Source organism: Dromiciops gliroides, chromosome 5 (genome assembly GCF_019393635.1).
Source record: "Dromiciops gliroides isolate mDroGli1 chromosome 5, mDroGli1.pri, whole genome shotgun sequence".
Taxonomy (NCBI): Eukaryota; Metazoa; Chordata; class Mammalia; order Microbiotheria; family Microbiotheriidae; genus Dromiciops; species Dromiciops gliroides.
The window spans coordinates 284,263,535-284,281,170 of NC_057865.1; the positions used below are offsets into that span (position 1 = coordinate 284,263,535).

General features: G+C 45.5%; 1 protein-coding gene across 6 annotated transcripts in view; it reads right to left on the reverse strand.

Annotated features, from left to right (window-relative positions):
- The window catches only part of SYN3 (synapsin III), a 477,977-nt gene that overhangs the window by 19,506 nt on the left and 440,835 nt on the right, over positions 1-17,636 (reverse strand). For all 6 annotated transcript variants that reach the window (XM_043965053.1, XM_043965054.1, XM_043965055.1 and 3 more), the window contains 2 exons: positions 15,388-15,530; positions 3,406-3,480 (listed from right to left, as the gene is read on the reverse strand). In XM_043965053.1, coding sequence (XP_043820988.1) covers positions 3,406-3,480; positions 15,388-15,530 — 218 coding nt within the window. The remainder of the gene's footprint in view (positions 1-3,405; positions 3,481-15,387; positions 15,531-17,636) is intronic.

A 17,636-nucleotide genomic window follows, 5' to 3' on the forward strand; every position in this document is an offset into this window, starting at 1 on the left:
CCAATATACAGTCGACTCTGCAGGCTCTTTTCCCCTGGGAATGCCGATGCTTCCCCATTCTTAGAATCCAGAGGGTTCTGGAGGGGACCCCAACTGCCCTTCCCTTGGGACCAGAGCAGGCATCCCCAGGACAATGAGCCCCTTCTCTCTGCACTGCACTTTGGGGCCGAGAGCAGGGAAGGAGCAGGGGATATTGGGCTCTAATGCTTTGTTCTCTCTTTGAGCACTTGATTCTAGAGTCAAGTTTGCTCTGTGGGGAAAAGATCTCAGAGCTGGACTTTCACCCCCTGAAACAAGGGGATGTTTGTATCAAGGGAAACCTCTCTGGCTGGGATTTGGCCTTGGCTCCAGGCTGGAGGATTGGGGAGTCACAGGGTGCTTTGTGTGGACCCAGCACCCCTGCCCTCCCTCCCCTCAAGATCCCATGGAGGGGGACGTGCGTGTTGCTTGGAGTCTTTGGTATTGGAGTCCCCTTCCGTTCCCCCAGGCCTGGAAGCAGGGAATTATAATCACGGAATCTCCAGCTCAGATGGGATATTAGCAATCCTTCATGCTTTGGGGATGTTAGTGGAACTCAGCCTTTCCTGAAATGTCTTAATCGTTTGAGCCAGAAGGTTAATGGTTACAGGGTTTTTCATTTTAGAGAGGAGGAAAAGAAGCATCTCGGTGAGCGGGGATAGGGAGGCTAGATGTCACAGGAGCTGGAAGGGACATGGGAAGTCATCTTGTCCACCCTCCCCCCCCCCCGATTTTCAAGAGGAGGAAACTGAGGCCTGGTGAGGGGAGGGTCTTGCCTGAGGTCGCACAGTTGGTATTAAGTCAGTGGAGGGATTTGAACTCAGGGTTTTCTGACTCTCAGGACCTTTCCATGCTCCAAGGAATTGATCTTGATGAAGTAAGCCAGAAGGGAGCCTTGGATTTGGAGTCTATGCGTGATGAGCCCCAGCATTTCCTGAACCTCTTTTCTATAAGTCACTTTTATAATCTTCCAATACTCGAGTTTATTCACATGGGACATGGATGGGTGGGAGTGGGGACTGGGCAGAAGGCAGCCTTGAAGCCACTGAGACTTTAGAATCAGAGGCCCTGGACAGCTCCTTGAAGGAAGCTCTTTTAAAAAAAATTATATCCCCAGTGATGGGTATGCAATAGGTGCTTAATAAATGTTTATTGACAGTTATATAACATTAGGTTTTCATAACAACCTTATGGGGTAAGTGCTATTATTGTCATCCTTATTTTGTAGATGAATAAACTGAGGCTCAGAAAACGTTAAATAATTTTCCAAAGGTCACTCAGCTTCTGTGTTTGGGGCAGGATTTGAACCCAAGTCTGATTGATTCAAGGTCTGCACCACCACCACCATACTTACTAACTGCATGACTTTGGGAAAGTCATTTCCTCTCTGTAGGCCTCAGTTTCTTTAATGGTAAAATGGGAGGGTTGGGCTAGTTTATCTCTGAGGTCCCTCCCAGATCTCAAGTCGATGGGCCTAAGAAGGCCCCATCCCTTCCTCTCTCCCAGAGATGGTTGGAGTCCCCTGGAAAAGCGTCTGAGTGACCTGGCATTTGGGGAATTTGCTTGGCTTAATATTCTGAGGTTGTCTCAGCCTCTGAGGAATGAGTACCCGGTGGTAGTGCGTGCGCGCTGACTGGGAGTGCATTGATAAGAAGGCAGCCCATGGCAGGCTCCGTCCTGCCTTCTCTGGGTATCTGCTCAGTCCTCGGTGTCACAGGGAAAGTTATGGGAGGAGGCCGTGGCTGAGAGGGAAGCTGGAACCGGCCTCTCTAGAAGGCCAGCATTTCTTCTTTAGGTTGGTGGGCTTCCCAAGTCACTCAGTCTTTACGAAAGCAACCAACCCCCAGACCCTGGACCCTGCAAAGGGGGAAGTTCAAGCCTCGAGGGCTGAGGATGGGAGCCTAGAATCCAGTCTGAGAACTGGAAAGGGCCCTGGAGGTGACTGAGGCCAAGGCTTTCTACTGGTCACTGCCTGTGAGCCTGGGATCGGGTCTGAGGGTGCCTCACTAAAAAAAAGAAAAATCTTAATCAGAGATTTAAAGCCAAAAGAGATTATAGAGGCCATTTATGGCCCAAACCCCTCATTTTACATAGGAGGAAACTGAGGCAGAGAGAGTCCAAGGGACTTGTCCAAGATCTCACAGAAAGTAAATGACAAAAGTGAGGTTTGAACCTAGACCTTCTGAATCCAACACCCCCACACCCCACTTCTGAGAGGAGGGACAGGTATTTCCTTTATGCAGCTGAAGGATGTGAGAGCCCCACCGCTCCTCCCATCCTTGAGTTAGTCTGTCTGATGACCAGGCCCTGTCAGGCCTGGCAAGGCCTCCTTCCTTTCCCGCCCCCAGAGGGAGACTCAGGGTGAACTCATCAGAGAAGAAGGGAGGCAGGAGAGCCCCTGGAGGGAGGAGGAGGGGCGAGGGGATGCTCAGCTCGTGGGCTGCATAACCCCTGCAGAATTAAATAAATTCCACTTCTCTGAGTAAGCCCTTTCCCACGCCAGATCTCTGTAAAGGAGGATAGCACAAGGAAGGCACCCTCTTATCCTTGGGGATTAGGCAGCAAGTCTAGGCTCCGCCCAGGACATCTCCACCCCGGCAGGTTGTTGGGCAGCTGGCAGGGTCACATTTTATCTTCAACAGCTAAAACAAATGATGACAGGGCCAAAAATGCTGGGGGTCTGCTGGGGTCATACCCTGAGAGGGTAAAGAAAAATGTTGTTGTTCGATCGTTCCTGACTCTTTGTGACCCTATTTGGCCCTTTCTTGGCAGAGATACTGGGGTGGTTTGCCATTTCCTTCTCCAGCTCATTTTGCAGATGAGAAAACTGAGGCAAACGGGGTTAAGTGACTTGCCCAGGGTCACACGGCTAGGAAGTGTCTGAGTCTGGATTTGAACTCAGGAAGATGAGTTTTCTTGTGCTCTATCCACTGTGGCACCTAGCTGCCCAGGAGTTTCTTATGCCGACTAAATCACAGTTCTGATACAAGAAAAAAAATAGTCAAATAAAAAGCATCTTGGGAAAAGGTGGGTAGACACCCACTCCTCTTTAGGTAGGAGCCCTATGCTCTTCCCCTTCCCTTAACTCAGAGGATCTCATTCAGCCACTGGAAGCTACACTAGTTATCTCCTAGCAGGGTTCCCCGAAAAGTCTCTCCCTTCCCAAATAGAAGGGACCTCTGAGATTACGGAGTCCTTAGAAATGAGGTTATAATGTCCTCATCGTAACATTTCAGAATGAGTTGCAATGTCCTAGTTTTTAGAAAGGAAGAAACTGAGGCTAAGCATGGTTAAGTGACTTGCCCAGGGTCACAAAGCTAGTAAGCGTCTGAAGTAGGATTATGACCAAGGTCTGGTCCCAATCACTGACATGTCTTCCTTACTCACTTCTCACTCATGGCCACCTGTTCCAGCATGGCAGAGCCTGTGTTGGCTTTCCAGTTTCCTGAGATAGACGTCCTCCTGTGTTGGAGCAAGAAAACACATGTAGAGATGATTACTTGGAAGCCCATGATGCTCTGCCCCTGAGAAGGAGAAGCAGGAAGTCCCTAGGACAGGCTTCTTACTCCAGGATCCAAGGGTAGATTTTAGGAGGTCTGGGAACTTAAATGAGAAAAAATGAACCTCTTTCCAACGTAATTGACTTCATTTGGAAACCTATGCACTTAAAAAGATTATTCTGAGTTGAGATCTGTGACTTCGCCAGATTGCCTACCAAAGGGATCCAAGACATCGAAAAGGTTGAGAACCCCAAGATAGGGATTCTGAAATCTTCCTAAAGGCCCAGTACTCTAAGGGAAGCAACAAGGGGGAGAACTCATAAGATTATAGATCCTGATCTAGAATGGACTTTGACATCCCAGACACTCATTTTACAGTTGAAAAAACCAAGGCAGAGAGAGGTTAAACCGTTTGGTGTCAGTACTGAAATTTGAACTCAGATCTTCTAACTCCAAGCCCAGCCCTTCGCCATGCTGAGGATCTGAGCATTGTTACATCATTAAATCATGGGAGGATGGAATGCAATTCACTTCATAAACTCTTTGGCAAGGGCTACATAAGTATAGCAAAAACTGGGGCAATAAATTGTGTCTGATGGAGGATGAAAGCAAAGCATGCAGTTTGGTGAGATTAAAGGGATATCTGAGCATGTAGGAGTGAGTGAGGAGGAGAACATCAAGGGCTTAGGGAAAAGTCAGGAAAACCCCAGTTCAAATCTTCACTCAGCCACTTCATAGCTGTGTGACCCTGGGCAAGTCACTTAGCCTCTGTCTGCCTCAGTTTCCTCATCTGTAAAATGTAAATAATATCGCTTACTTCCCATCTTTTGTGAGGATCAAATGAGTTGACATATGTAAAGTGCTTTGTATATAAATGCTAGATGTGATCATTATTATAATACTAAACTATCTTGCTTTTTGTCATTCATTTTCAAAGAGGACCATGACATTGGGTAATATCATGCATTGCACTGAATTGGATTTAAGTGAGAGAGGGCTGTGCAAAGTCACCAACCTCACTCTCTCTTCCAGAGCCATCTGGGTCCAGTGATGAGATATATATCAGGACAACTGGAGATGGCCCTGGATGTTTAAGGCAATTAGGGTTAAGTGTCTTGCCCAGGGTCACACAGCTAGTAAGTGTCTGAGGTGAAATTTTAACGCAGGTCCTCCCAACTTCAGGGCCCATGCTCTATCCACTGCACCACCTAGCTGCCACACTAAATATTGACACATAGGAGCTCATTTAATTTTCACAACAACCCTGTGATATAAGTATTTCAGGCATTATTAGGCCCATTTAAAAGATGAGGAAACTGAGATTTCGCAAGGAAAAGTAACTTGCTTATGGTCCCAGAGCTAGTAAGCCAGAGGCAAGACTCAAACAAGGTCTCTCTTGACTTCTAGGTTCAGGGTGTAAAGTCCCAGCTCTTTCATGAACTTGTTTGACCTTCGATAAGTCACATGACCTCTCTCAGCCTCAGTTTCTCCGTCTGTCAAATGAGGGGGTTGTATTAGCTGACCTTCCAGCTCGAATGAGCTATGATTCTACAATCTTGTGACTGTTTAGGACAGGGAGGAAGCTACTAAGAAAATCATTCTCAGTACATGAGGAAGGTCATTTGACAGGCACAGATGATATATGATGACCAATGGAAGGGTTGGGCTGAACACGGCTCAGCACTGGGAACAATGGCATCGCGTCAAAGGGGTGAGTTACGACATGTCAGTGAATAGATGGATGAACAGAGTGTTGTAAGAGTGGATCTAAGAATATACTGATGGCCTCCAACAAGATACACTGGGACGGAGCCAGTAAAGTACAGACTGAGACCCTCTGACGTCTGATAAACTCAACAGCCGCCGAGTTCATTGGCATCTCCATGACTCCACTGAGACCACTGTCTAAAAAGCTACCATCAGCATATTTGACCTCATGACCAAGTCCAATCCCCCTCCCCTTTTTAGGCAATTGGGGTTAAGTGACTTGCCCAGGGTCACACAGCTAGTAAGTGTCAAGTCTCTGAGACTGGATTTGAACTCAGGTCCTCCTGACTCTAGGACTGGTGTTCTATCTACTGCACCACCTAGCTCTCCGCCCCCCCCCCCCAGTGCTCCTTTGGCAGCCCTTATCCTCCATGGCTCCTATGGAATGAGGTCCAATTGTCCACACCTTCCTTCTTAAAACTCTCCCCTGTCTTAGCTTCCCAGGCACCACTATCTCTTGGTCCTCCTGTCTTTCTGATCACATCTTCTGCGTCTTCTTTTTAAAATTTTTTCCATAAAAGTATTTTATTATTTTCCATGTGTCTTCTTTGTTTTGGTTTGTTTTGGTTTTGGTGAGGCAATTGGGGTCAAGTGACTTGCCCAGGGTCACACAGCCAGTAAGTGTTAAGTGTCTGAGGCCAGATTTGAACTTAGGTCCTCCAGACTCCAGGGCCGGTGCTCTATCCACTGCACCACCTAGCTTCCCCTCCATGTGTCTTCTTAATTGGACCCTCTTTCTCCTCTCACTTTCTGAATGTGGGTGTTCCTCAAGGTTCTGTCCTCAATCGTCATCGTTGTCTCCTCCTCCTCCTTCCCTTTGTCCTCCCTCCTCCTCCCCTCTTCCTCTTCCTTATTCTACTTCTCTGTTTCTGTCTGTTTCTCCCTCCCTCTTTCTCTTTTTCTATCATTCATTTCATTTGACTATGCTAATGACTCCATATTTATAACTTGAGTCTCAAATTCTCTTTCAAACTCTGGTCCTACAGAGACAGTATTATAATGGATACCCATTGAAATTGGAGTCAGGAAGACCTGAGTTTAACTTGGGCAAATCATTTAACCTTTCTGTACATCATTATTCTCATCTGAGGGGGTTGAGACAGATGCCCTCCAAGGTCTTTGGCTCTAAATCTATGATCTTATAGTTTCTTTCTTTTTTTTTCTTTTTTTTCTTTTTTTGTTTTTTGGTTTTTTTTTGCGGGGCAATGGGGGTTAAGTGACTTGCCCAGGGTCACGCAGCTAGTAAGTTTCTGAGGCCAGATTTGAACTCAGGTACTCCTGAATCCAGGGCTGGTGCTTTATCCATTGTGCCACCTAGCTGCCCCCGATCTTATAGTTTCAATTTGGCTGCTACATAACTCCATCTGCATATCTAACTCAACATGCCCCAAATGAAATTCATCATCTTTTCCCCCAAGAAAACTACTCCACCTATCTTATCTTTCCTCAGATAATAATGCCACCATTCTCCCATTCACCTAGACTTAAAACTTTGTTGTCATGTTTGAAATGGTTCTCTGTCTGTGTCTGTCTGTCTGTCTCTCTTTCTCTGTCTGTCTCTCTTTCCCTTCCTCCCTTTCTTCCTTCATACACAATGGATGTCAATCCAAGAATCAATCATCAAGTCTTGTTAATTCTGCCACCATCTTACATTCATCACCTCCTTCAAGTAGCACATAACCTAGCTGCCCTTCACCAAACAGTTTTGATTATGGCATTACTTATTTTTTAAAAACCCTTCAATTTACCTCTCAAATAAAGTCTAAAGTCATTAGGTTGGCACTTGACAACCCCATTCCAACTCACTTTTTTAATGTTATGTGACATACTGTGATCCATTAGGGGAACCTAGGAATCAAGACCTCAGTGGCTCCTCTCTCTGGTCCTTTACCACCCCAATTTGAATAAATTACCCTCCAGGACCAATTAGATGAGCAGTATTTTTTCTTTCTTAAAAAGTTGGGGGGGCAGCTAGGTGGCGCAGTGGATAAAGCACCAGTCCTGGACTCAGGAGGACTTGAGTTCAAATCTAGCCTCAGACACTTGACACTAGCTGTGTGACCCTGGACAAGTCACTTAACCCCCATTGTCTTGCCAAAAAAAAAGTTACCAAAGTCGAAAATATTTATAGCATCTCTTTTTGTGGTGGCTAAGAACTGGAAACCAAAGGAATGCCCATCAATTGGGGAATGGCTAAACAATCCATGGTATATGATGGTTATAGAATATTATTGTGCTATAAGAAATGACAAGCAGGATGATTTCAGAAAGGCCTGGAAAGTCTTGTATGAACTGGTGTATAGTGAAGTGAGCAGAACCAAGAGAACATTGTGCACAGAGACAGCAATACTGTTTGATGAAGAACTGGGAATAATTTGACTATTCTCAACAATACAATGATCCAAGACAATCCCAAAGGATTATTGATGAAACATACTATTCACCTCCAAAGAAAGAACTGGTATTGGTGGAACACAGACTGATATATGCTATTTTTCAATTTCTTTCATTTCTTTCTTTTATTCAAGTTTTCTTGGACGAAATGACTAATATGGTAATGTTTTCATAATTGCACATGTATAACCCATAACTAATTGCTTACCACCTCAGGGAGGAGAAAGGGGAGGGAGGGAAGGAGGGATAAAAATTGGAACCCAGAACTATAAATAAAAATGTTTCCTATTAAAAGAAAGTTACCAAAAGAGTCTCATAGAGGACAAGGAAATGGGGGTATTCTTGTATACCCATATCTTTCATTTTCTCTTACTCCTGATTCTTATGGGTCTTCTGAGGGATGGAGACTCCTTCCTAATTTATCTGATGAGCCCTCAGAAGTCTATCATCTCTATCTTATTATTATTATTATTATTATTTTTTTTTTTTAGTGAGGCAATTGGGGTTAAGTGACTTGCCCAGGGTCACACAGCTAGTAAGTGTTATGTGTCTGAGGCCGGATTTGAACTCAGGTACTCCTGACTCCAGGGCCGGTGCTCTATCCACTGCGCCACCTAGCTGCCCCTTATCATCTCTATCTTAATGTGGTGAGTGGGTCCACATTCCAAAGATGGGGCAGAGCAGGAAGTTCCCCTCTTTTGGTTTCCACATTCCCATCCACCTTGGGGCCCCCAGATCATAGGGGGAATTTTTCTTTCTGCAAAGGGAGGGACCCAGGATACCAACCTGGCTTTTGCTAACTTGTCAGAAGGGATTAGACTTGCTCTGCTTGGCCCCAGAGGATAGAACTAGGAACTGAGGGTGGAAGATGCAGAGACAGATTTATGATTGTGGTAAGGAAAAACTTCCACACAACTGGAACTTTTCAAACGTGGCTTGGGCTACTTTAGGGATAGTGAATCTCCTTTCAAAGGAGATCTCCAAGAAAAGGCTGGATGACAAATTATTGGAGACTGTTACCATTATTCTCAGGAGCTATATGGCTAAGGGCATGGGGGAGTATTCATTGCTATTTAAAGGTGACCTTCTTCTTTGAGAGTCACACTGTCAGTAGTGAAGGGAGCTGTCCAGCTACAACTAATTTAGGGGAAGTTGAAAAAATGTGGCCAGACTTAAAAATCTGTATGTGTCCATAGGGATGAAAGATAGCAAATTACGTGAACTCAACCTGCCTTTCCAGCCTGGTTTCACGTGACTCCCCTTCACATCTATATTATTTCAGCCAAACTGTATTCCAGCTGTACCCTATCTTGGAATTTTCACCCCAGGACATCTCTACCCAGGCAGGTTGTTGGGCAGCTGTCAGGGTCAGGTCTGCTCTTCAACAGCTAAAATAAAATGGTGGCAGGATGAGTGGGGTTCGTGGTCTGTGGTGCCATCCCCCCCAAAAAGTGGGGGTTGAGGGAAAAGCCATCGACAGAAAGTCTGCATTGATCTCATCAAATGTTTCCAGCAAATCATTCCATAAAGCAGTGTGGTAGAGTGGAAAGACCCCAGATTTTGTGTTCAAATAGGATCTGGGTTCAAATCATGGGACTATAGATTTATAACTTCAGAGGAGTCAATTTAGAAATCACTGAATTGGACCCTCACCCCATTTTACATATAACAAAACTGAGGCCCAGAGAAGTTTAGTAGTAGTCACATACAGGTAGTAAGTATCTGATGTGAGATCCAGACCTAGTTCTTTCTGAATTTTGAATATTAGAAATAGACATTTATTATACACAAATTTATATAATAATCAAGATTCAAAGTTTTACATATAATGCACCTTTTCTATTATGCTTTGGATATTGAAATTTCTCCTTTTTCAGCATTCAGTAAATTCAGAATAAAAGAAAATAGAAAAAGCAGCCTCATCATATTAAGAAATCTGAGTTTTTCTCACCTCTGTGTGTAGAGCTATAACTAGCAATTTGGGTGCCTGGGGCAAGTGATACAAAATGTGCTCTCAAATCAAATTTGGTTGAGCGGAGCTGGAGGAGTGGGGGAGAAATCTCAAGACTGGGGAAAGCAGCTGCTGGGGTGACCCCCCATGTTGGATGCTGGGTGTCAGGGCAGTGCACAGTGGAGGGTTGAAGGAGAAAACAAGCTATCTGGTAGCTTCCTTTGAGTGCATTTTTCTTGCTAACTAAATATTTAGTCCAGTTCTTTCTGTGCGGATAAAGAATGTCAAATACTAGCCATTCTCTCCAAAATTTTAGCTTCATTCACTTCACCCTACTAAAGGCTTTGGCTATGGGAATCTTTTGTGTCTCCTTGGTGGGAAGATGGAGTGGGGCTGTGTGTCCCCCACAGCAGTTGGGGTCACCATGACTCTTGTGTATCTGGCACTATAGAAGAAGTCAGTGAAGAGACCCAAGGCAACATCCAGCAGCAGTATGGAAAATCCACTTAGGATGTATGGGTGTCCACATACTTGGCAGTTGGGTGACCATACCCTGGGATATTCTCCTCTGTTTAGGACAATAGGGCACTTGGTTCCCTTCCAAACTACTTCTCTACATGCACCCTATGCTCTGAGCAAACCAAAGTATCTTCTTGTCTGTTCTCTGGATCTGCCCCATGTTTTTTCCATCTCCACACCTTTGCTCATGCCTCCTTCTTGAATGACCTTTTTCTTATTTGCCTATTGAAAAGTCTAGCTTACATGCTACGTCCTCTATGAAGCCTTCCAAGACCACCCCCCTAGAAGGGATCTCACCATTCCCAGAAGTCCTACAGTACTTCATTTGAACCTCACTTATGGGATTTGTCATACTCGGCCATGCGTTCTAGGAATGTGCATTCATGCTGCATCTTCCTTATCGGATTGTAAGCCCTTGGAGGGCAAGGGCCGTGTCTTACTCATCTTTGTATTTCCTGCAATGCTTAATATAGAATTTAATAAATACTTGGTGATTGAATGGATAGATGAATAAATGAGTGAATGAAGCTACTGTAGTAGAAATAACTCAAGACCATATACTGGGAACATACATGAATATAAATAAATAGAGCAGAAAAGGGGAAGTAAAGGGGGAGATTGAGGTATTTCCAAATAATCTTTGAAGCATCCTAGGGCAAGAGGTGGGTCTGTGTGAACTAATTAACCCTCTTGAAGAAGGGCATTGTGGTCAGTGGTCACATGGTGGGAAAGGGTCTCTTTGGACAACAGGAAGCTGACCAAAGGAACAAAGGAAAGGTTTGGGGTGGGAGAGGCTCTCCCGGCTTCTCATTAACACAAACACCTTCCCTTGGATGTGGGCCAGCCCTAGCATCCAGGAAACACTACTGCCAATGTCAGAGAGGAGTTGTTGGCCTTACATGATGAATGCAGCAATGATGTCATCTGTACAAGGTGGGAACTGGGGCATGGCGATGCCAATGGCAAAGGGGAGCTGTCCCGATGAGAAATCATTGTGGGATGAAATCATCCTGGACCAGAGTGGGGTGCTGGAAGGACACAGAAGGATCCCAACATTGGGGGTGGGAAAGAAGGGGCCTCCAGAGTCAAGGAGCTCATTTGATGGAGAAGGAAACTGAGGCACAGAGAGGGGGAGGCCACACAAAGCTGGAATTTTAACTTGGGCCCCCTGACTCTGAATCCTGTGCTCTTTTCACATAGCCTCTTCAGAAGTGGGTAGGGAAGGAGCACAGTACGTCATCCCCAGGAGTCTGACCCCAGGCAAGGGACGAGCATTTCTGTGCCTGGGTAGAGGCTGTCCTTCCTGCCCGGAATCCCATAGACTGTAAGCTTCTGGAGGGCAGGGGCTGTCTTTTTATTAATGGTATCTCCAGCATGTAGCAGAGTGCCTGGCACATTGGAGGTGCTTAATAAATGTTTATTGGCTTGGATTATTAAATTGGAATGTACTCTCTCCTCACCTCTATCCCTTAGGACCCCTTTTCTTCTTTTTTTTCTTTTTTTGGGGACCCCTTTTCTTCAAAGCTTCAAAGTGATCACTAGAGCCTAGCGCCACGCCTGGCATGTAGTAGGTGCTTAATAAATGTTTATTAGTTGATTGATATGTTAAGAGGGGGATGGCTTTCGTGAAGGGGGGTGGTGCAGATGGATTGAGACTTTCAGGATCATCGATTTGGAGCTATAAAAGATCACTGAGGGGCAGCTAGATGGCACAGAGGATAGAGCACTGGCCCTGGAGTCAGGCGTACCTGAGTTCAAATCCGACCTCAGACACTTAACACTTACTAGCTGTGTGACTCTGGGCAAGTCACTTAACCCCCATTGCCTCACCAAAAACAAAAAAAAAGATCACTGAGGTCATCTAGTCCACATTTTACAGATGAGGAAACTGAGGGCCGTGCAAGTTAAGTGACTTGCCCAAATACACACAGGTTGTAATCATCAGAGGTATCAATAATGCTCAATTGTTGTGATGTCTGTAGCACTGAATTGTAACCACTTTAGAAATGCCTCTTGCAGCCATGTCCCCATTTTTTCTTGAATTTCTTCCTGATTAGGCAGCTAGGTCTTGAATGGAGGCAGTGCTGGTCTTGGAGTCAGGAAGACCCGAGTTCAAATCCAGCCTCAGACCTTACCAGCTTTGTGACTCTGAGCAATTCCCCTCACCACTACCTGCCTTGTTTTCTTTATGTGTAAAATGGGGGTAAAAATAGCAATTACTTCACAGGATTATTATATGATTATGCATTAATGTAAATAGCATATATTACTTCGTATTCTGTATATGTGTATATTATATAACTGTATCATCATCATTGTTATTATATGAGATAATGCTGTATAGGCAAAGTGCTTTTGAAACCATCAAGATTTCTACAAATGTGCACTATTGTAATCAGACAAGGAAAAGACAGGTCCCTGGCACTTGGCTTGGATCTGACATGAATTGACCTATGAGGGTGGAAAACACTGTTATTCCACTTTCATAGACTTGGTGGATGTCACTCTTGACTAGGCACCAGGGCCAGCTGGGAGTTGCCCCTTTCGGAATCGCTGGGGTCACTGCCCCTAGGACTAAGTGAAACTATCCAAAGGCAGGAGCCTCCTTCCTAATTGCCTCTGACATGATGAGGACTCATTGCTCCCAGCTGGTCTCCATTGTTCTTTCTGTACCTCTTCTGTGGATTTGATGATTCAGTCTTGCTCCCCTCCTCTCTAGGATGCCTTGATTTCTCATGATGTCAGCCTTCCTGGTTGTGCCTCCTTCCCTTGACAAGAGGCAGGGTTCAAGGAAGGATCATGGGTTCTCAGTTCAAATCCTGCTTCTGATGTCTATTACCATTATGACCCTAAACCAAGACTCCATCCAGGGTGTTGTTGGGAACTGACCGTATTGTGGGGTTTTTACCTCCCAATCTTCTTGTCTTGCCCCCAACCTGAACTGCTCTCCCCATTGATGGACACTGAACCCCCTGCCTCTTTCCCACTCTTGTGGGAAGGGACTCAGACTTCCTCTTCCACTTGGACCCTCAGGTCCACTCTCCAATGGTGGTACACCAGGCCCCTCTGGGTCTATACTCCATTACCCTCACTCCTCCCTGAAGAGCAGACATGGCCGTTCCCACAGCTTGGCTGAGCAGGGAGTGACGAATGACAATCTAGCAAGATGAAGGATGACCAGACCTTCTTATCTGCCGTGCTACAGAATCCTAAAGTACTTAAGTCCTTACCGTGTGCCATATTGGTATGTCCTCCAGACTCCTGGTCACTGTCATCTGACCTGCCTATGCACCTGAAGGACCCTAGACCATCCAATCTGCCATGAAGCAGCACCATCATGATTTTCTGAACTTTCTATCTGCCCTGCAGTCAACCTTTCCTCCATGTGTTTTCTCCCTTAATTAGAATGGGACCTTCTTGACTAACCCAGAGCTTGGCATGTGGTAAGCCCTTAATAATTGTTCTTTCATTGATTGATTGATTATATACCTAGTATTTAATGAATGTTTGTTGATCAGCTGTCTGACTAATTGATTCTGAGGTGCCTTCCAGTCTGAATATTAGATATTAAGCTATCCCAACCAACCACTCCTTGCTCCTTCTGTGGGCATCTCTCCAACTCCCTCCTTACACCCTTACATCTGCTGTCACCAAGCCACTCACTCAGTGTGTCAAAAGAGGGATGTCATTCATTCATTCATTGATCATTCATTCATTGATTGATCATTCATTCATTCATTGATCATTCATTCATTGATTGATCATTCATTTATTCATTGATCATTCATTCATTACACTGAAAGCTACATTTGAATTTTTTTATATCCTGTTGCCTATTTGGAAAGTAACATTTTCTACCCTTTCCTCCTCCAATTTCCTAGATTCCTGCCTTATAACCAAGAGATTTACTTGTTTCAAAATCTCAACAAGAGCTGAATCTGATCCATATCCCCCTCCCCATTTTTGTGTCCATGCAATTAAGTGAACAGAATCAGATTTGTAAAGCTGGGATGGACCTTCAAGATCATCTACTCCAATTGCCTAGTTTTACAGATGAAGAAAATGAGGCACAGAGAAAGGTAATGAGCTGGCCAAGGTTACACAACTGTAGAGTACAAAAGCCCCTTTTCTGACTCCCATTCATTTCCATTTTTACTAAATAATGCGGCTTTCTTGGGAAAAACTTCCTGACCACAAGAACTATCCCAAAGTGGAATGCACTGCCTTGGGAAGTAGTGAGTTCCCCATTACTCATAACCTTCAGGCAGACACTAGATGGTGGGCTCTGAGACCCCACCCCACCCCGAAGCTCTGTGAGTCTGGCCTCTCTGTTTCCATGGCACCTTTCTCTAAGGGCCTCAGCACAGGATGGGATGCCCTCCTTTCTTTTGTCTTTTATAGCATACAGGGAAATGGAGGTGTGGATATATTGAATGACATTCTTCTTTTGACACAGTGAGTGAGTGGCTTGGTGACAGCAGATGTAAGGGTGTAAGGAGGGAGTTGGAGAGATGCCCACAGAAGGAGCAAGGAGTGGTTGGTTGGGATATCTTAATATCTAAGATTCAGAGCTGGAAGGCACCTCAGAATCAATTAGTCAGACAGCCGATCAACAAACATTCATTAAATACTAGGTATATCATCTAACACTCTCCCCTTACTTCACTTCCAAAGGTAAAACCATTTACCAAGGTCACACAGAGAGTTGAGCCCAGGACCCATGACTCTAAATTCTTCACACTTTCCCCTGGGCCACACTGGCTCTCCATTCCTCAGATTTCAAAGCCGGCCCTTTCTGTAACTGGGTATGGGATTGGGAGGAGGAAGGAGACGTTGCCTTTTGGCTCCTCACTCTCTGGTGGGAGCCAATTGCAGACAGAAGGACACGTTTCAATCTTGGTACACTCACAAATAGGAAGTTAGGTGGGATTAGCACTCCTTGGAGGTTGGAGAATGGGCGCAGGGGAAGAAGTACAACCAATAGAGTGAATGGATGAGAATTCACTGCAGTGGTAGACTCGGACACCAGGTTTAGACTGTAAGCTCCCTGAGGGAGCACCGTGCGTGGCACACAGTAGGAGCTGCTGCCTGTCTGTGGGTTGAGGAGGTGCAAAGAGGAAGACGGATGATCTCTTTCCTTCCCATCATCAGTGCTTGTATCACCAAGGGAAGCCTGCCTCCCCCACTGTGTTCCACCCAGTCCCCACTTCCCCCATTCCCCCATCCCAGGGCACTCACATGTAGGCCTTGTAATTGGTGCCAATTTTCTGGATCCGTATGTCATACTTGGAGTCGATGAAGCTCTCTGTGGTGGCGTAAGTTTTGGCCAGAGCCACGATGCTGGTGATGTCCTGATAATCATACTGGTTTTCCACTTTCACCTTTGGGAGACACAAGATACCAAGACAGGGGAGAATGAGAAGACATCGACTTATGGTAGGGAGGGATTGGAGTGTTTGGATTCACTTGGTGGGAGTTCAATGACCTAGGCTGTAATCTCATCTATGTTGGCCATCATATGTGACCCTGGCTAAGTCAATTAACCTCTATGGACCTTGGTTTGCTAGTGTATATTCAATAAGGGTGTGGGACTAGATGAGTTTTAATGTTTCTCCCTGCTCTGATATTCTCTATTCTCTTCCCAACTCTGACATCCCCTGTTCTAAGCCCCCTCCCAGTTCTAAACCCTATAATCCTAAATTTGCATATTCATCAAATCAGTCATAACAATGGATTTAGGGCCAGAGGAACTCAGTTCACATTCTGGTCATGTTACTTATTACCTGTATGACCTTTAGTACTTTACTTAATGTTTCTGCTCCTCAGTTTCCTCATCTATGAGATAAAGGGGTTGGAGGAGATGTCCCCTTGATGGCCCCTGGCCTCTAAGAGGTCACTGTCCCAATCCTAAATCTGTGACCCCGTGATGATGAACATTGAGAGCCCCAAAGAACCTTTGACATCATCTAGGCTCAACTCCTCTATTTCATTTTATAAGGAGACAGGAGTCCAGAGAAGGGAAATCATTGGCCAAGATGATATTGTTAGTAGGTTTGGAAGCTGACTCTAGAACCCAGGACACAAAGCTCTGAGTCTGGTGCTTCTTGTCGTGTGCCTGCATGCATGTGTGTAAGACTATGTGTGTGTGTGTGTGTGTGTGTGTGTGTGTGTGTATGTGTGTAGCTGACTATAGCTAACACAGGCAGCTGAGGGCCCCAATGGGAGATATATACCCTGTTGGCCCAGTCTGGGCCAAGAATGCAGGGACCAGACCCTAAGGCTCGGGAAAGATCCTGGGGGAGCCTCTCTGGCCAAGGGAAGAAGATGAGGCCAGAGCCCTGAGATAGTGATCAGAGGACATACCAGGGGCTGAGTCAGAGAAGTGGGTGGGCCAAAGGTCGGAGCTCTAGTGAGAACCAGGCTTCTTCCTTCCAGCTGTCCTAGAGTCCCCTCTCTGTCCCAACATGGGCTTCCTCTCTCATGTGGTCATCATTCCGCATCCCCACAAGGAAGAGGAATTCAAAGCCCAGGCTGGAGGGGCACCCAAGGCAAGAAGGAGTCACTACCATGGATTAGTCTGTGTGGGGGAGTGCTGTCACAGGCTAGGAAGAAGAGCCCTCTCTGCCCCCTTCCCCTGACAATAATATCCCCCCACGTCTTCTGTCTCTCCACAGCCAACTTTCCCTTTTATGTCCATGTTGAAGTCCCACTTCCTAAACGAGACCTTCCCCAAGTCTAGATCTTCACCTCCCTTTATAGCTATGAGGCAGTCTTGTACAATGGATAATTCAGCCTTGTTACCCTGGGCAAAGTCCATGCCACGGGGGGGGGGGGGTTCTCGGTCCCCAGAACCTAGCACAATATCTGGCACCTAGTATGACCTTAATAGATTATTGTGAACTTAAAACAAATTAAATTCCTTATTCCTCTTCCCGGTAGAATTCTGAATTCCTCCAGTAGAACATGGGCACTGAGTTCCACCTCTTTTTACAGGTGAGAAAACTGAGGCAGATAGAGGTTAAGTGACTTGCCCAGGGTCACACAGCTAGTAAGTGTCAAGTCTCTGAGGCCAGAAATCTTATGTATTTTTAAAAATGCATTTAAGAATATAATTCAAAGAGGGGGTCCTGTCCATAGGCTTCACCAGACAGACTCTCAGAGGGGTCCAGGACCCCTAAAAGATTTAGAACCCTGAGTGTAGAGGAAAGAACAGAGAGATGTGAGTCCTGCCTCGGCCACTAACTAGCTGTGAAATCTTGGGCCAGGTGCTTCCCCTCTCTGATTCAAGCCAACCGTTCACACCCTATTTCACTGAATTCCCTCCTCATCTCCTACCTGTTATAATTTCCGGGTTTAGTTCAGGTGCTATTTCCCCCTTGAAGCCTTCCCTGATTTCTTGATAGATCCAACCTTCACTTGTTAGAGTGTATTCCCTCCTCAAATGACCCCATGTTCACTTATTTTTACTCATGTTGAGGACAATGGAG